The 22,946-nt window shown below is 35.6% G+C and overlaps 1 protein-coding gene across 1 annotated transcript in view; it reads right to left on the minus strand.

The window, feature by feature from the left end:
• Nucleotides 1-22,946, minus strand: part of LOC113110831 (contactin-associated protein-like 5) — a 70,320-nt gene that overhangs the window by 27,576 nt on the left and 19,798 nt on the right. Inside the window, exons 3-7 of the mRNA XM_026275043.1 lie at nucleotides 17,964-18,157; nucleotides 4,698-4,845; nucleotides 4,078-4,281; nucleotides 3,089-3,273; nucleotides 1,508-1,651 (exon numbers count right to left, since the gene is read on the minus strand). Coding sequence (XP_026130828.1) covers nucleotides 1,508-1,651; nucleotides 3,089-3,273; nucleotides 4,078-4,281; nucleotides 4,698-4,845; nucleotides 17,964-18,157 — 875 coding nt within the window. The remainder of the gene's footprint in view (nucleotides 1-1,507; nucleotides 1,652-3,088; nucleotides 3,274-4,077; nucleotides 4,282-4,697; nucleotides 4,846-17,963; nucleotides 18,158-22,946) is intronic.

Consider the following 22,946-nt stretch of genomic DNA (forward strand, 5'->3'; position numbering starts at 1 on the left):
ATATATATATATATACATACAAATTTTAATTTGTATATATAAACTTTAATACTTTAAAAACTTAAAAAAAAACTTAAAAAAAAAAAAACTTAAACATTAGTTTTCTAAGTTTAAGTCAAGTATACTTAAAAATAATTTTAAGTATATTTCTGAGAAGTACATAAAGCACATTTCCGGGAAGAACATAAAAAGTAGACTGAAAGTATACTTTCCTATTTTTAGTTCAAAAGAAGTATACTAATGGCAAACTTGAATAAACATTTTTTTGTAAGGGCATACACTAATTCTAATTAGTACACTAATTAGAATTAGTGTACACTAATTCTAATTGACTCAGTTTTCTATTTCATAAAACACTTTTTGCAAAACACAACACACAATTATTTATGTAACACAAAAATCTAACAGTAATTAATATTATGAAAAAGGTGTTTGCAAATGTTTGCTTTTGGGATGTGTTTGTGATATTTTGAATGCAGTGCTTCGAGTTGTGAGGCATTTTGCATTTTGTATGTGCAATTCTTGGATTTGTGTGTAAAGTTGAAAATTGTGAAATGTTGAAAAATGTGAAAATCTGTAATGATGAAGGTTTCCCATTTACAACATAACATTAAAGGCAATTGTGTGCATGAATGCAGTAGTGATGTATTTAATTTAACTATCACTTTTACTATCGATTTTACTATTTTACTATTAAAACTATCGAAGTTTAAGTTCTTAGACCTTTGTGAAAGTGTAATCGGCATAGAGATTAGGCAATACAGTTTTAATCTACAGGCTGCTAAACACAATTAATAATCAAAATTATAATATCCTGCAGCCTTAAATTATATTGTACCACAACAATTCACTGTATAAATAATAAATAGCTATAGCACTGCATGAACATTATTTAGTCAGTGACATGTGGAGTGTCTCAATCTATGCATGAAATTCAGCATGTACTGTAGTGAAATAAGCTCTTTATCTTAAAATGCCTCTGACAAGAGGGAGGGAAAGACAAAATGAAGATCACAATGTGGCACTGCTCTTCTTTTCTTTCTGTAATGAGTGTATTAGACCACCCAGAAAGAGCGAGAGAGAAATGGACTAGAGGAGAGACTTCACAGCCTGTTAAATAGGGAAAGAGAGCCCTTTTATGGTGCGATGCACACAACTTCACACAACTGCAGAAACACACTTTAGATACACACAGAGCTACTGTAATTTGCCATGTGACACTGTTGTAAATTGCTTTAGATATAAAGGCTTACTGTGTGAATAAAGTTATGTTTCATACTTTTTACAGCAAAAATGTTTTTACGTTTATGTTTTTTATGTAAAGTTTTTACGTTTTTGTGGTCTCACATTACTTTGTGAACAGAGAGAGAGATTTAAACTCACAACCCACAGACAGTGAGATTTGATGGCCTTCAATCTCACTAGGTGCCATTTAATTCTCACAATTGATGGGCATGTAGAAATGTGATATTTAGTCACAAAAGCACTTGTAAAAGTTCATACTTACCACTGTGTAGATCTGTGGCTTCCGTCTTTTTGCCATGTCTATAACACTGACGCCATTGTAGTTGAGGTTTTCTATGCAGCCGTGAAAATTTTCATGTAGAAATGTCCCAGGCTTACCAGGCAAAGGGATTCCTCCGAAACTGAGCTTGAATAAGGACACAGAAACACACACACACACACACACACACACACACACACACACACACACACACACACACACACACACACACACAAACAACCACATATCCCAGAGATCAGTAACAAAGAATAGAAAAGGAATGCAAAGAATGGCTCTGAAGGCTACTTTGTGGGGACTGTTTTACCCAGCTTTTAATCAAATCAATAAATTGATTACTGTATTTTCAGAAAAAAAATTTAATAGTAGTGTAGGTGCACTTTTGGTTGTTATTTTGAGTGCTGCAACCTATAGTAATAGTAGTTTGATAATAACGGCACAAAGTATCATAAACAGGCACTCACAATATAAGAAAATTATATACTCTGCTGCCCTTGTCAAGATTGGAAGCTCTTTAAAAAAACAAAGAAGAAGAAGAAAAAAAATAGAGAGCGAGGGAAGTGGTAAATATTTCAGCTGTTTTTAACGAGGTTAATCTATTATAAATGGTATCAATTTTCATTCAGTATTGAACCCATTAATCATTAAAGAGGGAATGAGTAAAAAAAAAAAAAAATACAAAAAACAGGGGGTGTGTGCTCTCATGTTTGAAATACTCACTTATACACACACAAAAACAATGGAGGGATACAAGATACAACGAAGGTTAAAGAATGAAGAACTAAAAGTAAAAAGGAAAGAAAAATGGGGGAAAAATGAGAATGAGAAAGAAACACTTAAGTCCTTGGGCTGATAGCAATCTGAGCAACTGCACTACCCCAAATAGTTTTTATTTTATTAATAATGCTGCTTAAAATTAATCAGAAGTGACAGTATGCATAGTGTATAATGCTACCAAATGTAATATTCTATTTCATATGAATGCCGTTCCATTCAACTGTCTACTAATCAAAAAATCTTAAGATGCATTATGGTTCCCACAAAAAAAATATTAATTAGCACAACTGTTTCCAGCATTGATTATAATATGAAAGGTTTCTAAAGCAGCGTATCAGCATGTTGGAATTTTTTCTTAAAGGATCATGTGAAGTAAGGAGTAAGGATGCTAAAAATTCAGCTTTCTCATCACTGGAATAAATTACTTCTTAACATATTAGAAAATAATAAAACAGTAACTTTAAATTGTCAGAATGTCTATTTATTACTGTATTGTTTTCAGAAGTTTGCAGTGATTGAATAAAATGTTTTGAAACATGGTTTCAGGTAACAAGGGAACATGATATATTTATGCATGTCACAGTAATAGATCTAATTGTTTTCTTATTGTCTTATTCTGTTAAGACAAGAAGTTATTTATTTTTAAATATTTAGCTGTGTCAGTGTCTGTGGTGTATTAGGGATAGCCTGTCATCATATTTTCAGTATTGTATAAATAAATAACATAAATTATAGAATCAAAATAATTAATTATATTCAGATTTATTATAATTTACACTCAGCTCTCACCTCATAGTCTATCTCCAGTGTGTCCTCCTGTCCTGGACTGCGGAAGTGTTGCGTGTGTCCATCCACAGTAAAGTTGACGTGTTTGTTAAAGCGCTCAATTTGAACAGAGTGCCAGTGATGGTCATCCATTAGACTTCCTAACATGACTGAAGATGAGTGTCCAGTAGACTGAGGCTTGGCATCATCTGTAGAGGGACAGCAAAAGACAGAATAGGAACCTAGACTTAGGAACTTAAAGTCGTTAATTACTCACCCTCATGTCGTTCCAAACCCATAAGACCTTTTTTCATTTTTGGAAGGTTAATAAAATTAATATATTTTTGATGAAATATGAGAGCTTCTGACCCTCCATAGACAGCAACACAACTACCATGTTCAAGGCCCATAAAGATATTGTCCGTACATGTCCGCTATTGTTTTGATATTGTCAAAATTGTCCATGTGACATCAGTCAACCGTAATTTTATGACTAATTTTAAACACTCTTTGTGTGCAAAGAAAAACAAAACAATGACTTCATTTAACAAATTCTTCTCTTCTGTGTCAGTCTTCTATGTGCGTACATGACGTAGAACCCGGATGCACTGCACCTTGTTTACAAGCAGATAAAGATGCACACTGTATATAAACATTTTTTTGCCCAGCCTTAAATATTTGAACTAGAATACACTGACAAGGAAATAAGAGAGACTGATATTCAACAGAAGGCTCAGATTTCATCAGAAATATCTTAATTTTAATTGCAAACATGAACAAAGATCTTATGGGTTTGAAAAGAGGGTGAGTAATTAATGACAGAATTTTCATTTCGGATGAACTAACCCTTTAAAGGCAAAGAATTCAGCCAGGCATCTAAACTCACTACACCTCAGGTACTTTTCTTTAATATCTAATTTCACTTTGTAATCCACTGAGACACTTGAGCATGAGTGTGAATAAAATGTTAGAAGGTCAATCTGAATTGTGTCCCGTCCTTCTCTTTCGCTCACCCAAATTGAGATGCAAAACGAGTCTTCCTCTCTGAAGCTCCAGAGTGAGGAAATCTCCTCTCTGTCCCTCTCCGTGAACCAAAACCCCTTCTGCCTGATGGCTCCGGAATCTCAGGGAAATCACATCTTTCACTGTGCTGGTGGACTTCTGGTTGAACCGGTAGAGTAAGGCACTTCGACCATCGAAGTCAGCCACGTCAGACTCTGAGGAGGACAGAAAAAGGAGATCAAAGAGAATGTGAGAAGAAACTCTGCTCTCTGCACTTTCTCTGACCTTCCAAGATCTGTGTGCTCTGATACTTCCTGTTGATTTGAAAATGAAGCTGCGCTGAATGCCTGAATGCAGCTCACTTCTTCAGATCTTAAATATGGTATAAAATGTGCTAATAGAAACTGATGGACAATGAAATGGCATTTTTGATATGCTTTTTCTGGTGTGTGTACATCAGCTTTTACCAGCATTGTGGAAAGTCTAGAAAATTGTTATATTATAATATATATTATATATTAACTTAATAGGAAAAGAGCTAAGTAAAGTTTTATTTGAAAATCAGGTTTAGTGGTATGGGATAGAAAAATATCATTGACTCTTATCTCAGTTCAAGTAAGGTATCACTCACTGTATGTGCAGCCATAGGCTTCTAACCGTAGACCCATTCCTCCTTTGGGGCTTCCCTCAAGGGGCAGAAGTCGCATATATCGAGTTCTGATTGAGTGAGGGAGTTTGTGTTGGACCACTGTGTCTGTGTCACTGTTGCCAGTAAATGTCTGTAAATATACACACAGACACACAAAACACAAATACACATTGATATTGGTCAGGCAGTTCTTAATATTTTAACTTTTGGGACACGTTTCCATTACATTCCATTAAGACAAACAAAGCTGTTCCCCAAAACGCTGGTCAAACAGTAGAGTAAAAACAAATGGGTGATTTCAACAGTAGTTCAGCAACAGTTTATTAAAGGCTCTTCAACAAAACAGCTGCCATGCTAACCAGGGCCCGCAGACACCATTTAGCATACAATGCTTCCAACGATGCAAACATCATATTAGCACAAATTATCCACTCTCGAGTTTGGTTCTTTGCTCATCCAGACTAAATGGATTTTTGATGAGTTCTGACCTTCTCTGTCTTTCATCTGTGTGCTGATTCTTCTCTGCTGGGCTGTTTTGTTTTGTCATTTTTATTAAAGGATCCTTGAAAATAAATCACTCCCCAAGCTGGTAAGGGGGAAGTTGCCAAATGATTTTTGGAAGCTGGCAGCCAGTCTGTTTGTCTTTCACCGAGCTAACGCATGCCAACAGCATACAAACCAGAATAAACTAATTTCCTTCATCTTGTCTGCATCATTAAAGTTAATGAAAGATCAAGGGTGTGATGAAACAATGGGAAAGTATGAGAAAACTTATAGATCTCTCTCTATCTCGTTTTCTGCAGGAGAGAGTAACTGGATTGTTTGCCAAGTGAATTTTAAGACCTTGCTCACAGACTGTGAGGATGAATAAACCTCTGACTAACAGGTGACAAGCTTCCAGCATGACTGAGGTGCGTTGTAAATGAACACAACCTTAACTGGACTATCAATGGTCGTCTACTTTTAATTATTAAAATACAGAAATAAAAAATAATACCACAATTCTGCCAGAAAGGTCAGCATTGCTGATTGGCAAATGTTAATCATTATAATTATGTTTTGTTTTGTCAAACCGTGAATTTAAGGCCTTGGTTTTTCTTCAAAGGAAAAGCTTTACAATTTTACCTTTTCTGAAACTCTGGAAAAAGACATATCTTACTCACTTTAATATAATTTTGGATGCTGGAAGATCATGTCTGGATGACCTACATATTGGTTTAATATGGATAGCCAATTTTGACATACCTTCAGATATTTCTTCAACATCTTCCATAGTATTATCTATTTTGTGCTCAGAAATTTACTTTGGAGACAAACCATGAAAAAAATAGTGAAACACAAAAATTCTATCCATAATTCAACAATGCTCTATGTATTTTTTATTCACAGAAGAAGGGAATAATACAATGCTTTTTGAACTTCTCCAACATCCCAGTGGGCAACGACAGGAAAACTTAATTTACAAGTGATTCACCTTCTCAACTCAAGGATGAAGGGCTAGGGGTTTAATCCTCATACTGAACAATAGGCTTAGTTTTATGTGTTAATTTAGCATGGGTAAAGTGAGAGGAAGAAAGAAAGAGAGGAAGTCAGGTACAACAGCTTCTCAAAGATGTTCATTAGTCAGATACACAAAGGAGAGAAGACTAAGCAACACACTGTAAATATAACTTATTGAGACTTAAATTAAATTCTTAAGCTTTGAATAAAGCTATTAAAAAAGAAGATGGTACTTTGTTTAATATGCAAGCAAAGTGAAGTTCCTTTATATAAAATAAGTTTCACTTTAAATCAATTAAGCCTTTTGTGTTAAAGTACAAAAGAAAACTAAACAAACCCCTTTAAATTTGTATTACATTAGCTGATCTGCAAATTGTTCTCAATCTATCATAAAGCTTGAAAAGCGCAAATCAGCCACACATCCCAGGCCTTCTGCATATCAGTATCTCTTCTCTCAGGATGTTTTATATTCACCTTAAAATGAATGGTATTTAAAGAATTTATCAACCTACGAATCTGCAAGTTAAGCTTAAAAATGGCAAAATATTGTTTACCATGTACTTTTATATGGATTCTAACTGAATTGCTGTCCAGCAAATTCCTTGTTTCTTTATTTGGCCAATGTGGTGCTATTGGAATGCACTGAACTAAAGTGGGGACAAGCCAATCAATATAGTATAACACTGTGACGCTCTTTCATCCCAATATAGAGTCAATACACAGACGGCAGGTATTGATTTTTAAATTATAATCATTATTATTTTGCATTTTAAAGGTACAGTTGACATTTTGTGTCATTTCTAAAGTTCAAAAAGGAGGTCAATTAACTTTGAGCTATCGACCCTTATTTGAAAGCAGAGGTATGAAAGTTGGGAAGACTTTTCGAGCTATAAATTCCCATCTGGCTTATTCTGAGTTTATATTGTTTTTGTGCATGATCATGGTCAATTCCTACTTCTTCATTTAGCATTTGAATATTTTAATACAAAAAAAAAAAGAAGAAATGGAAGAAAATGCTTTAAATATTAAAAGAGATGAAAGATAAAAGAAACATGTTGCAGCCAAACCCTTTAAGCTAAAAGATTCTTCACAACAGTAAGATGATCTGATTAAGCCTTTAGCGGCTTTAGCTCAACATAATCAATATTTTAAATGGTCACCTCCAGCTCTGTGGAAATACAAATACATGCTGGATCACACCTAAAACAACTTTGGAGCCAGACAGAGACAGATCAGCATACCAGAAAATATCTATAAACACATTTCTGTACTGATTGACCTTTTTAGAGTAGTTTAATAGAATCTGTCACAACGTGATGAATCCTCCTTGCCACATTAGCTGCTGTTAGCCACTTATGCTAAAGCTCCTCCTAGCTATTGCCACTGATTTTAAATGGACACCAAAATCTTATTATGTGGGATAAAAAGTGGGCGGTTTGCAGAGCAAAGGCATCAAAGCACTTAATGAAAAAGAAACATTATGAAAAGCCTTGGAGATCAGGGTTAAAGCACAAAACATAACACAGCTGCTCTGACCTTTTCATGCTCCTGCAGATTAAATTTGCAATCCAACCTCAAATGCTTGTTTTAATTGTGAGAGAAAAAAAAAAATAGAAAAAAACAATTAGAAAAAAATCTATAATGACATTCATTACTATTTTAAAACCACCAGAGATTCTACTTACATTATAGATTTAGAGACTGCAGACACTTGATGACAATTAAAACACTGCACGCTGAGCATCATTTAAGTAAAATATTACTCAGAAGCTCATCCTGGATGTCAAGTATTACTTTTATATAAAACTGACAGCTAACCATTATGGTACAAGATAAGGGACTTTCATATTTGCCACAGCATTTTTGCAGTAATATTATTTTAGTGAAAAGGTGTAGGTTAATCTTCTTTACCAATCCAAGCACAGAGGAACAGATAAGAGAGAGTTCTGAAATGAAATATATTGATTTTGTGTGAATGCGTACACGTGTGGGTTTGTGCAAGTCTAGGGCTTTACACCTGGTGGATCACGTGAACATAACCCAGCGGTGGATAGGAGCAGTGGAAATCGATTTCAGAGATGTTGCAATAAGCCCAAACTAAAGAAAAGACAACTGGAGTCAATGGGAGGCACTACAGTAATTCAAACAATAGCCCTGCAGTGTGTCTTCCGTCCATCTTGACAGCCGGATCTGCCAACATTAGGGCACTGAAACCAACAACTCCAAAACCTGACATTAAAAGCACTCATGTGTTAAGTTATAGAGATCATTGGAGTTTTAGCAATTCTCTGTTGTAATTTTCTATTTGCAGTTTATTCAAAATGACAACTTGGGGGTTAGTTTTATTCTAATAATGAACTAGCAAATATTTTCCTTTTGATGTATTTCTAAATAATGCACAACCCCAAGGTGCAGGAGCCACATCAACTGGTCATAAATCAACACAGTCATTCAGCAGGAAATAAACACACACACACACACACACACACACTTTAACTTTCTCCTCTATGAATTATGATTAGCCTACAATTTAGTCCAAATAACACTAATGTAAAATATTAAGACTACAGATAAAATCCATTTTGGTGGAACTTTTTTTCTGGTGTAATGAAATAATAAAAAAATAAGGTCTGAGGTGCAAGACATAACATGAAAACCTATGAGATTTTTTCAGTGAGAGTTTGTTTGAACCAGAACTTGTATGTAACTTGCTGACTAATGCATAATACACCTGCTGGATTTAACTAATCTTTATATATTTATAAAAGTTGGGACAAGGCCATGTTTACTGTGTGGCATCCCCTCCTCTTTTTATAACAGTCTGCGAACGTATCGGGAACAAAGGAGACAAGTTGCTCAAGTTTAGGAATAGGAATGTTGTCCCATTCTTGTCTAATACAGGTTTAGTTCTAGTCTTCGGTCTTCTTTGTCGCATCATCCTCTTTATGATGCACCAAATGTTTTCTATGTGTGAAAGATTTGGACTGCAGGCGGGCCATTTTCATGCTGGAAAATGCAAGGTCTTCCCTGAAAAAGACAACATCTGGATGGGAGCTTATGTTGTTCTAGAACTTGGATATACCTTTCAGCATATTCCTGAGCCCATGTTGTAATTTCAATTAAAGCAGCATTCCTGTATGTGATGTAGTGCCGTCTAAGGGCCTGAATATCACGAGCATCCAGTATGGTTTCTGGCCTTGACCCTTATGCACAGAGATTGTTCCAGATTCTCTGAATCTTTGGATGATATTATATGTAGAAGATGATAACTTCAAACTTTTGCACTTTTTCTCTGAGAAACTCCTTTTGGGATATTGCTCCATTATTTTTCTAATGCCCATCTTGACTTCTGAGAGACACTGCCACTCTGAGAGGCTCTTTTTAAACCCAATCATGTTGCCAATTGACCTAATAAGTTGCAAATTGGTCCTCCAGCTGTTTCTTATATGTACATTTAACTTTTCCGGCCTCTTATTGCTACCTGTCCCAAATTTTTTGGAATGTGTAGCTCTCATGAAATCCAAATGGAGCCAATATTTGGCATGACATTTCAAAATGTCTCACTTTCAACATTTGATATGTTATCTATCAGTGTTGTAGTCGAGACCGGCTCATTCGAGTCCGAGTCCAGATCGAGTCCAGAGATGGTCGAGTCCGAGTCAAGACCGAGTTCAGAAAGGGTCGAGTCCGAGTCAAGACCGAGTTCAGAAAGGGTCGAGTCCGAGTCAAGACCGAGTTCAGAGAGATTGGGTCTTTGACAAGACCTAAAGAAATCTTCAAGAGTATGTAAAATGTATGATGGAAACAATAAAGGGTAAAAGGGCCACATAGTATGTGGTGTAAAGGTAATTTTACTAGAATTATGGGTAACACTTTAGAATAAGGTTCCATTAGTTAATGTTAGTTAACTACTTTCGTTAACATGAACTAAGCAAGAACAATCCTTCTACAGCATTTATAAGTCTTAGTTCATGTTAATTTCAACATTTACTAATGCATTATTTAAATCAAAAGTTGTGCTTGTTAACATTAGTTAATGCACTGTGAATTACCATGAACTAACAATGAATAACTGTATTTTCATTAACTAACATTAACGAAGATTAATAAATAAAGTAATAAATGTATTATTCATTGTTTGTTCATGTTAATTAATACATTAACTAACATTAACTAATGGAACCTTATTCTAAAGTGTTACCGAATTATGAATTGTTACTTGTCAATATTAAGTGCCCATTTTCATCAAACATTAACATCGTTGTACCACTATACACATCCATATAACCTTTCTAGTACACATAACATTACTGTACGACTCTATATTGTAATTCCACATAACACTTCTAGTACAAGTAACATTACTGTACCACTATACCTGTTCATGTTCAACTGTAACAGCTTTCACATAACTTTTAACCCTGAAGCTTAACTAATGACTAATATCCTGAAAATGTCTTGGATTATGTGCACTTTAGATGTTGTGAAGATTAAAGATGGGCATAATTACTTTTCAAAAAATTAAGTGAGGAGACCATCCTGCTACCCAACCAAGCATGGTGTGGTCTCATGATCAATCCACAAAGACTAAAAACTCTCTCTATTGGTGCAGAGGAAGCGGGGACTGACAAAAGTTACCATTTCATCACTTTCTGTAACAGCAACGGATAATCTAATGCTAATTTCCCTGGATGGTGCGTTTTAATGCAGGGTAAAATACACACTAGTCGAAGTTTTTTTTAGTTACTGACGGCATACACACAAGAGCCGACTGACTGTCCAGGAAAATTTCATGCAAAAGTGTGTATGTGCAAGGGGAAGAAAGCTGGATGAAATGCCATATAAGTTCAATGCCTTCTGTCAGAAATTTTTTTGGGGGGAGATGTTTAGTGTTGAGACAGTCAGTCTGTGTCTGTATTCATTATATAACTTAATTAAACAATATTCGTTTTTTTCTGTGACCATTTTGTCCTACTTTGTAAAAATAACACAGTTGAGAGAAATAATGTAGCAATGTGGCTTTCTGGAAAGCGGGATCACTACAGGCGGATGGCAGGAGGGTAATTTAGGCCGGTGACACACTGGCTGCGTGGCGTCTCTGCTGCGTGCCAGAAGCGTGGTGGCTGCTTCGCGCTTTCTGTGTCTTTACACACCAGAAGCGTGTCTGATGCAGCGCTGGCGCGCTGCTTCTGCTATAGATGACATAGAGAGAGGCCGCCGAAAAACCAGGCTCTTGCAAAATAGAGTATGTTTGACAGGTGCAATATTTGAAAATCGTTTATTTTTTATTTATTTTTTTAAATTACATTTATATCTGAATTTATGCCAACCTACAGACTTTCAAATATCAAAATGTCATGAATTAATATGTATTTGTGTACATAATGACACAAGTGACATATAAACATATTTTCCTAGTTTATTTTGCCTTGAAACGCTTCCAACACGCGCGTGTTCGCGTGAAAATAGGCGTCGATTCTATTTCTAGCAAGCACGCATTTTCCGCGCGGCTCGAGCTGCGCCTGGGATGCGCTTCTCACGCAGGCAGTCTGCAAGCTCTAACCTGTTAACATGGGAGCCGAATTAAAAACAGACACGCCACGCAGTTGAGACGCTTGCGCCATGCATCCAGTGTGTCGCTGGCCTAACGTCTCATGTCACATGAAATATTTTGATTGGGACTCGAGTGGACTCGGGCATAAGTCCGATTCCTAATATGTTCGAGTCCGAGTCAATACCGAGTCAAAATGCACACGAGTCCATGACAAGACCGAGACCATTAAAATACGGTCTCGAGACCGAGTCCAAGACCGAGTCCGAGTCTCGAGTACTCAACACTGTTATCTATATTCTATTGTGAATAAAATATATGAATACGTTTATGAGATTTGTAAATTATTCCATTCCTTTTTTACTCACAATTTGTACAGTGTCCCAACTTTCTTGGAATCGAGTTTGTACAGAGATTCACTGTTTCTGACATAAGCGAATAAAATAATATTTTCCGATGACAAGATCATCGAGATTATTATTAAGTGACAAGAGCAAACCAAATAATACAGTGCAAAGTATTGTATAACTGCCTGTTTTTGCAAAAAGAGTTTCATGGCTGGTAAAAAAATAAATAAAAATAAATGTCAGGTGTGGCAATAATGCAATATTAGTTCAATAATTTGACAAAACAATGTAATAATTAGTCAAATGATGATGTTTCCATTTTATTTTTTATAAATGTATGCATATATACATTATAGTTTTCTAATAAACAATTAGAAATTAATTTATTAATTAATGAATAAACATATAATTTGATAGTTTCACGTTTTTTCTCCAAAAATGTATTTAAGTGAATGTAAGTTTGAGATTGTAGCATCAAGCAATGTTTCAAAGACACTAGACACCTGCTGATTTGTTATTTTCTGGAGAGTCTGCTTTAATATCTACCTGTATACCTCCATAAGTGGGCAATCCAATGCTAATTGTACTGCTATCCCTTATTGAACAGCCAATCCATTTTTAAACATTCCATCTTTGTACTTAACAGAGAAGCTGATTCAAACTAAATATTTGTCATTTAGTGGAAATTCTCCCACTATCAATCTCTCTCAGAGCTGCACAGTTTAAATGAACATTGATGGGAAATACAAACCAATTTAAATCTATACACAAAAATCGTACTTTTTTTCTTGTATTCATACAGGAAAACAGAAATGCAAGCTCTTGCTACATCTCGAGATCTACATCCCTTAGTACTCCTGTATCCCCATTCATTGTATTGCCTGTGATTAAAGTTGCTGTCCACTGACATGAATCTTCATTTGTCTTGTTCCTTTTCTCTTGTCATTCCTCTGTAGCTAACAAGCTAATGGTGGTTAATTTGTACTAGATTTATAGCATTTGCTTGTATTATTCTCATTTGGATAAGTGTCTGCTGTTAGCAGGCTAAAAAAACAGCTGGTATAATCTGATAAATTCCTAAATGTTTGCATCTTGCTCAACTACAGCAGTTGCACATATATTCTAGGAATGGTCAGTTCTGATTCTAAGTTGGGCATTCATTATTGCAACATCATTACGACAAGTAGGAAACATAAAACATAAATCAGCTAGCGGTTTAAGATGTTGATGCTCTGGAACTGGAAGTGCCCACCCCTCATAAATTCGAGAGAAAACAAATACTTTAAGCCAAAATGCACTCATGTGCTAGCATTTATGAGATGAAGGGCTGCAGTTGTATCTGAAGCTGTTCATATCAGCTTGCAAACATATGTAGTGTCACCTTGCCAGAAAAAAACAACCAAACTACGTCTGCATGCACCGGGACAATGAGGCGGTAAATTGTGTTCAAAAATATTGGACTGGAACATATCATGTATTGCCTCCGCATCGGACTGAAACATTTTATCTTGCGTGCCCAAACATAGAGTGCACCAGGCAGAGTGGTGTTTACTCCTGGATGCTGCTGTGCACAGGATATAGCCATCAAACAGTCACTTCAGTCTTTCTTGCCTGAACATGACCATTAGAGCGGGGAGAAGCTGGAGTATAATATCTTGGCCTTCGTCACATGTAGTGCGTATATCTTTGTGTGTGCACTTAAGGACTGAGGAGGATACTGAATATAGATATAGAGTGGTTGTGGCTTCCCGTATTGTCATGCTGCTTCATGTCATGTCTCATTACACTGACACTTCAACAGTGGTATCAGCAGTGTACTCTAGATCACACAAACACACACGCATGCAGGCATGCACGCACGCACGCACGCACGCGCACACACACACACACAAACACACACTTGGTCGTTGAGAATTTTCCACATTCTGTTATTAAGAACATACACAATTAACCTAGACTAATTGGAAATACATGCCTCTACCTACATTTCAGCAAAAAAAAAACAAAAAAAACAAAAAAAAAAAACATACCTATACATACAAATTGCTGCAGTTTCCAGTTAAAATGAACACTAGAGGATGTAAACACAACTTGTATTCCTTTTCACACAAAGTATAATTTGTAGGTCCACAGTTTTCATTAATAAAACTAAATTTTTGCATAATTAATTGATGAATATTATGTTTTGAATTCTAAACAATTTTAACATGCTGCAGATTTGAAAACTGATGCATTAGAATGTTGCTGATACATATACAGCTTCATATACATGAGTTTTCAAATTCAATAGGTTTTCTCTGTAGCTCATTCAATACAGTGTTGCACTTGTGGTGAAGAGCTGTTCGAACACGGTGAAACTGTGGTTGCGGTTACAATAGTCAACAAATGCGTTTTTATACCACTTTTGCATTTGTTAACACTATCAGGTAGGTTTACAGTTGGGTTTGGTGTATAGGGGATATTTCCAACATGACAGAGCATTAACTTTTAGCAACACTCCTTGAATATTTGAATTATGAACCACTGCAATATGTACCTGAAGCAATGTAATACAAACAGCAATACATTCTTATTTCAGCATAACAAATACGTGCAAAGGTCACTTCTTGAACCTGTGTTTTAGTGCCACTCACTGGACTTTACAATTTGAAACTGGAGCAAAACATGCAGTACGGTACGTAATAACGGTGCTGCATAAATGTATTAAGAGGCACGTATGTCAAATGAGCCTTGGTCTCGCTCACAAACCGGGCGTATGTACTTGCATGCTAACATAATAATCAAAATAACGATTCATAAATATTAATATTTATTCTAAATTTAAAACAGAATGTGTGCAAGACTTGCACACCTTGGAAACATGGATTTGTTATTTAAATATTCTACGATTAGAATTTAAATAAGTAATAGTTTTTTTCAGAGTAACAAAAGGAATGTGCATCGTAACTTGGTCTAGAATATATTCTGCATAAAAAAATCATTAGTGTTTCATTTGCTTTGAAATTAATGGACAGGAAAGAAGACTAATGTTTAAATGTTTTGGGTCAATAAGGTTTTATGCTGTTGAAAGATGTCTAATGCTCACCAAGCTGCAATTTATTTATTTTATTTTTTTAGCAAAACTACAGCAAAAATAGTAATACTTTAAAATATTTAGCAATTTAAAACATAACATTAATCCATTTAAATACATGATCAAATGTAATCGAGTTTTTATATTGAATCTAGGGGGTAATCTATTAGACTGTGGCTGTCAAATGTGGCTTTACCAAGCTCAATGGCTCTGGTCCGAGCAGATATAAACAAAATGATATTGGCTATTTTAAAAAGGGGGTGGGGCTGCTAGATTTGTCCTGCCCTCTCTTCATGTTTTAGTTGAAATTACGTCGCCACATAGAATAATGCAGCGTGTTTTAAGGGACTTCTGTGGACCTTTAAACTGACTAGTGAATTAAACTCAATGTCCTTCGTTCTCCTCTTGGATAATGGTTGACTGTTTCTTTCTTCTCTCACATGCACACATGAGGCAAATGTCAAGGTACAGATATAGATTAAAACAAAGGAAAGGTGCAAAAGGTACGTTACAGATGGTGTTAAAAAGGAGGAAGGCAGATTGAGGCTAATGTAGGATTTAATTGTCAAAGTGCACCACCTTTATGCTGTGATGAGAATAAAATGCTTTGTGCCAGCAGGAATAAAACCTCAGCTGTACTCCAGGCCCCAGAAAGCTCTCACACAGATGGTGGGAAAGAGAGAAGGAGAGGGTTATCTGTTCAACAAAAAGTCCATGATTCAAAAAAAAAAAAAAAAAAAAAAAAAAAAAAATGGAAATGGAAATGGAAAAGTTCAGCAGCCCTTCTGAAAGGCTGACTGAATCATGACAAATTTGTCTCTTTGCAGAATCACCACTGTATATTCCTGTTCTCTTCCATCCATTAGCCTCAACCCTGGAGTGCCTATAGATGTTTTTTTTTTAATATATATATTTCCTATCTATCCATATGCAGACATATTACCAATCCAAACACGCAAATACACAAACACTCAGCAAGAATGGATTCATAAATATCATGTAAGAAGCAGAATCATACCATTACGATTTGAACTGATGGAAACTCATATGTTTACTATGATTAATGGCTAGGATATAGTGGGCGGTGGTAAAGTGGAGACCTTTATTTAATGGGCAGTGTGTTTTAGTTTAGGCAAAATGTGTGACTGTATTCTGGCGTTAAACAGATGGCATCGGATTCTGTCTGTCTGGCTGTCTGTCTTATTGGCATCTGCTCCAGCTGGCATGGCAACTCACCTTGGCACAGACTGGCACCTCTGTGAGATGGTTTGCTCCTCTGTAAACAAGCAAAATTCAAGGTCCTATTGCCAGTGTGTGTCCTACAGCTAAGCTGAGCTTCCCGTTTTGAATGTATCCTTTTGGCCACACCAAAGCTCACACCATCTCTGTTTGTTACAGACTTGATATTTCAAGGTGAACCCAATGGTTAGACTGGAGGCTGAATATATATTGATTATTTTTTTATACTTATATTTTCTGTCTCCTAACTTTTTTTTTAAATCTTAGAACTATCTCATGCTCATGTGTCTCTACAGGGGTTGCTTGCTGTACAATAGGGTTTCTTCCTGCTCAAATTACTATTAAGTCATCCCAGTGGGCAATATTCATCTTATTAATTAATAATCTAAATAATTAAGCAAATTAGCAAAATGTCCTTCAAGATAATTAATGCTAAAGTCACTGTGTCACCAGTATTGTCACAGTGGCCTATTGATGCTTACGGACACATTCATAATTAATACTCCCTCTCATCAGTCTATTAGGATTTGGTGGTCTCTATGTAACTTTTAACCCCATGAGAATAAACAAGAACACAAGATTGATTGACATTTCTTAGAAATGTAACACGGCACATCACATTTGAGTCTGAATGACAATTAAATGTACTTAAAATAAGAGAACAGGTACATTTGAATTGTTCTCTGTGTTGAAGAGAGGAAAATAATTTCACTGAAACAAGCCACTAGAGTACTGCAGGATTAATTAACATAGTCTAATGAATCATTTGTATGTGCTGCATGCACTGACAGGTCTTAAGTGACCCGAAGTGTGTTTTATTGATCTCAGACATGGAGAATAATTTATCAACATATTCCAAACAAAATTCCATCACAGAACGCAGTTCATCATAATGTCTCGTGCTTCATTGCATCTTGCATCAATGCCACATGGAGTTTGTATCAAAACATAAGCTGGAGTATTTGACAGTGAAACGGAATAAAAGGATCCAGCAAAAAATAAAAATAAAATAAAAAAATCATAGGTGATCCATGAAGATCACAGTGTTGCATTAAGCCCATAAGCAAAACCCAAAGAGGCTCTACAGAGAGTCAGTGTTGTACTCAGCGACTAATATTAAGAATTTTTTTTATTTATTTATTTTTAGAAATAAAGAAATAAAGCTGAGTTGAATTGTAATATTAGATGAAAAACTTATAAGTATAGCTCAGATAAGTAGGACAAAAATACAAAAAATACTAAAACGATCACTGAAACAAAACTAAAACTAACTATAACTGTACAAACATAAAAAGGACCTGAACCAGTCTCTGCAGTGACTCTTGATGCCCTACAGATTGGCACTGAGATTTTTCAGTTTTCCTATATTAAATAAAACCATTAATAGCATTCGCTGTAGTGCCATTTGGACATTAAAGAGTTGTTACATATTTACTTATTTCTCACTATTTATCAGTGTGTCCAATAATTCAAACAATGCCTAATAATATCTAGGCAATCATCAAGATGCATATGTTCCAGAAATTAGCTAGACTCACCCATATCACGTCCTCTTGTCTATACGGCCTCCAGGTTCGTCCAGAGTCACTGTACAGCAGCTGGTAGCGAGTGACCCAGTCAGAGCTGCCCCACCGACCCTGGGTAGCAATGGATGTGACCTTCAGCCTGTCCCGTAAATCAAGCTGTAGCCAAGGTTGTTGGTCTTCTCCATTTGGAGACCATCCCCCACCACCTAAAAGGAATGAAACAGAATTGGCCACTCACTAAAATTTCATACTCTGGTTTATCATGCTGACAGGACTGAAGCTTAGTGGTCAGAGAAAAAAATGAATTAAATTTGTTCCAGCACTTTGTGGCTTAGCTTCTCTCTTTTTTGAGATAGAAATCGCCAACCCATCCCTGGAGGACTGCAGACAAACCTCAGCGCAGTATAATATTACAGCGATTAAAAAAAGGCTATTTGGAAATTACACAGCATATTTGTACACTTGTATGTCTTATTGGAGTTTTTCCCACATTGATTGTTCAGGAAGGAGACACGCACACACACACAACAACTTGACAGAATTCTTGGAAATATTTGTCCACCCACACAGATGTACTTGAGTACCCACCACCTTTTCTTTTTTACAGCATTCATTGAACAGTACCTGCAGGAAGGATTATGCTGGCAGACAGGAGAATCTATAAATTGAGCAAGAGGTACATTAAAGGAGCTGTGTTTGATTTCTGCAGGTGGCATGATAGCAAAGAAATGACATGTACCTTGGAACAACGATAAAGAACACTGCCCACGTTTTCTAATGCAACATTTGTTTTTGGTTTCTAAAATAATTTCTGGAACGAACGCAGAACATCTTCAGAGACTGCATCCTTTGAATCTGCCGAAAAAATTGTCTAACGTTATGGGTGTGCTACAAAAGTGCTGATGTCATTGTTTATTAAACTACTTCATAAAAATTTAAACACAATGATTTCAGTCTGTTTTCGCTACAAAAATTTGCAATTGAAGCCACAATACCTTTGAGCAACACAAAGTGGTGCTTCATTACTAAATAAATCTTAGGGTAAACTGAGGGTAAAAATGTAAAACATACAAAATATGTATTTATATTATGACCGTTTCTGATGGAAGAATCATATTAGGGCTGTGATGGTTGCTGTGACAACCGCGGTAATGCATGTGACGACACGCACTCTGTAACAAGCATAATACAAAGTTTTGTATACAAGTGTAATAACAGTAATAGTTGCAAATTGTTTTATTTAGACTTTGTTTATGGTAATTCACAATTATCTCAAATGCCATATACTGCATTTCCTTTAGACTGGCAGGTTTAAGCGTAGGAAAATACAGTTTATGCCTTCAGCAAATAAATTCTGTGTTGGTCGATGGACCTTGTTGGGAAACCAAATCGTCGAACAGTGTCACACCGAGTCACATTGAGTCTGTAGTGTCTACACAGGACATTTGAACTCCATGTCTGTACCTCATAAATAGGACGAGGCAGTTTACTGTCGGGGATTTGTCATCCCGTGTGTCGTGGCGAAAGTGTAGCGACACTTATTATGAGTTCTATACACTGATCTATAATAGATCATATACAGATCAGTGGTTCTATAGTATTTTGGGTAACACTTTAGAATAAGGTTCCATTAGTTAATGTTAGTTAACTACTTTCGTTAACATGAACTAAGCAAGAACAATCCTTCTACAGCATTTATAAGTCTTAGTTCATGTTAATTTCAACATTTACTAATGCATTATTTAAATCAAAAGTTGTGCTTGTTAACATTAGTTAATGCACTGTGAATTACCATGAACTAACAATGAATAACTGTATTTTCATTAACTAACATTAACAAAGATGAATAAATGCAGTAATAAATGTATTATTCATTGTTTGTTCATGTTAATTAATACATTAACTAACATTAACTAATGGAAACTTATTCTAAAGTGTTACCGTATTTTGTCACACCACACCGCTCGCATACTGAAGACAGGGTGTATTTAACTTTCTTATTTAGACTACTTTCTTGTTTAACTGCATTATTTCTTTTATATGTATTTTAGTGTTTTGCAGGCTGCATATTTACTGACAGAAGTGCTAAAATAAACACGAGCTGACGAGTTAAATCGGGTTTGTGTTAGATGAGCGAGTGCTGGGCTGCTCCAGGACAGTTTTGAAAACAGTTTTTGAAAAACTGACTCATATAAAATATATTAAATGCATGACCAGTTTTAAGTCAGCTTTAATCGCCTTTTTGCTAACTTCATGCCTTAACTGACCACGACACTGCATGCATGTTGTTTATATATATATATATATATATATATATATATATATATATATATATATATATATATATATATATATAAACACTGCATCACCGGCGGTAGTTGGTCTCATTACCACTGCGGTGGTAAAAATCTGCCACCGTCACAGCCCTAACTAGGATTATAAATGCAGTTTAGAAAACAGTAATTAATTTCATAATCATTGTTACATTTAAAAATCTATAAAAAAACAACAACCTCATAGTATTACTTATGCAATTGCAAAAGCAGTGTAAATGCTTGTAAGCAACTCTGAACTGCATTAAACAGTCTATACTAAATGCTTCTACAGTTGCAGTTTTTATGCCATTTGTCCAGTGCAAAGAAGGATTTGAATTGATACAGATTTCATTTAACTGATAACAGTGTCTTATTACTCTAGGGAAGGATTAGGATATTGACATACAATGCATACATCTGTAAGTTTCTGACGATTAGCATTATAAAGGTAAAAATATTGCCTCAATGCAAAAGTTCATGAAATATCATCTAGTTAACGACAAAATCCCAAAAAATATAGAGTTAGAGAGATTTTTTTTTTTCAATAAATGTTTTTTGACACACACACCTAGCTCAATTAAAGCTGCTTTTCAAGAGAACATCAAGCTGTATAGGAGGAAGGAAACACTCAAGGTCAGGTGTGATAGGGTTGCCTCAGGGCAAGTAAGAACACAATGGTCAGATAATAAATGCTTCATCAGTGCTGTTCAGTTACTGGGGACATATCATCTCTGAAGATTTTTACAAAAGGTCAGGATGAACAATCTGCACTCATTACATTCCAGTGCAGGCTTCATGAGGAGGAAGATAAAACATTCTTATACAGCATCTGCATCCAGAAAATGTATTTTTAGCCTGAGCAATTTATTTAATTTATTAAATAATTTGCAAACTGACACACATAATAAGCACAGAAATAAATTACAACTTACAGGTCCCATATTCCAATGACCATCAGAGGAAGCTAATGAATAGATGGGTAGATCAAACGATATCAACATTTGGTGTCTGCACACGTTTGGATCAGGCTGGCAGTGACTGGGAACGAACTGCCTGTCTGTGTCTCACAGCAAAAGGAAACCTCCTGCTGTTACTAAGCAAGAAGCTTGGCGAGAAAACGAAACGCCTTGGGGGTGACAGGGACAAGCCGACATATCGTAGACCCGATTATTACCGCTGGAAGACACCACTGATCCAAAAAAGTTACGAATCCACTAAAGAGTTTGGTAGTGTGATCATTTGTGATTGCCAACAAGTATCATAAGGAAGTTCTTAAAGTGTGTTTTTGTCACGAGGTCAAGCATCTTACAGTGCACAAAACAAAGCTCTCAGAGGGCCTTGGCATTAGCTGGTGTTTATGACATGTCTATGCTTAACTGCTTAATTGGCTGGGGACTTTTCTCAAGTGCTTCTACAGACTGTAATCAGTTGCTGATTGTAAGGTTGCACTAATCAAACTGCTCTCCACCTCCCTGAAGTAAAAACAACAACACGTTGGCTTAGTCATAATTTATACAGCCCTCTTGATATGCCCCATGCTTTGCCAAAGCTCAGTCTGGCACAATAGTTCATCTAAGAGTGTTTTAGGATCATTAAGCAAATCAAGAGCAGTCATTATACTCTTTCTGGGTTTAATGTCTGATGGTTTTTGGGGCTGCTGTTGTTTAGGAAACATGTATTTACTGGCATTTCTGATTTATACAGATTTAACCAAAATAAATAAATTAATTAATAATAATAATAATAATAATAATAATAATAATTTAATCATATTCCAAACCTGTTTGGCTTTTTATTTTCTGTGAAACACAAAATACATTTTGAAGAATGTTGGTATAGTAACAAAAAAGGTTTTGGACACAACTGACTTGCATTTTATGGATTAAAAAAAAATAAAAAAATAACAGGCATCTTTCAAAATATCATCTTTTAAGATTCACAGTAAAAAGAAAAGGTCATATAATTTTGGAACGACAAGAGGGTGAGCAAATTGTGACAAAATATTAAGTTTGAGTACATTTTCCTTTAAATAACTGACCTGTTAGCAACTTAGTTGGTTGGCAATGGGAAATTGTATTGCAACCAACAAAGTTGCTAACTTAGTTAGCAACTATTGTTTTGGGAAACACTCCCCAGGGCCACTGTTTTTTTTCAGTCTGTTTAGGATCATAATGCTTTTGGCAGCCCTGGAAATGCTAATGGATGAAAATCTGCAAACACTGAATGAGAATTTGTAAACATTGATTTGAATATTAACTAACACCAAGCATTAAAGGAACACTCTCACTTTTTTGAAAACAGGCTTATTTTCCAACCCCCCTAGAGTTAAATAGTTGAGTTTTACCATTTTTGCATCCATTCAGCCGATCTCCGGGCCTGGCGGTAGCACTTTTAGCTTAGCTTTGCATAGATTATTGAATATGATTAGACCGTTAGCATCTCACCCAAAAAATTAGTTTCTATATTTAAAACTTAACCCTTCTGTAGTTACATCTGTACCAAGACCAATGGAAAATGAATATTAGGGTTAGTAACCCTTTGGTCATTTTTTAGCAAGATGCTAATGGTCTAATCAGATTTAATGATCTATGCTAAGCTATGCTAAAAGTGCTTCCACCAGACCCGGAGATCAGCTAAACAGATAAAAAAAATGGTTAAAATCAAGGGAAATTGGAAAATG

Source organism: Carassius auratus, chromosome 11, assembly GCF_003368295.1.
Source record: "Carassius auratus strain Wakin chromosome 11, ASM336829v1, whole genome shotgun sequence".
NCBI classification, from domain to species: domain Eukaryota; kingdom Metazoa; phylum Chordata; class Actinopteri; order Cypriniformes; family Cyprinidae; genus Carassius; species Carassius auratus.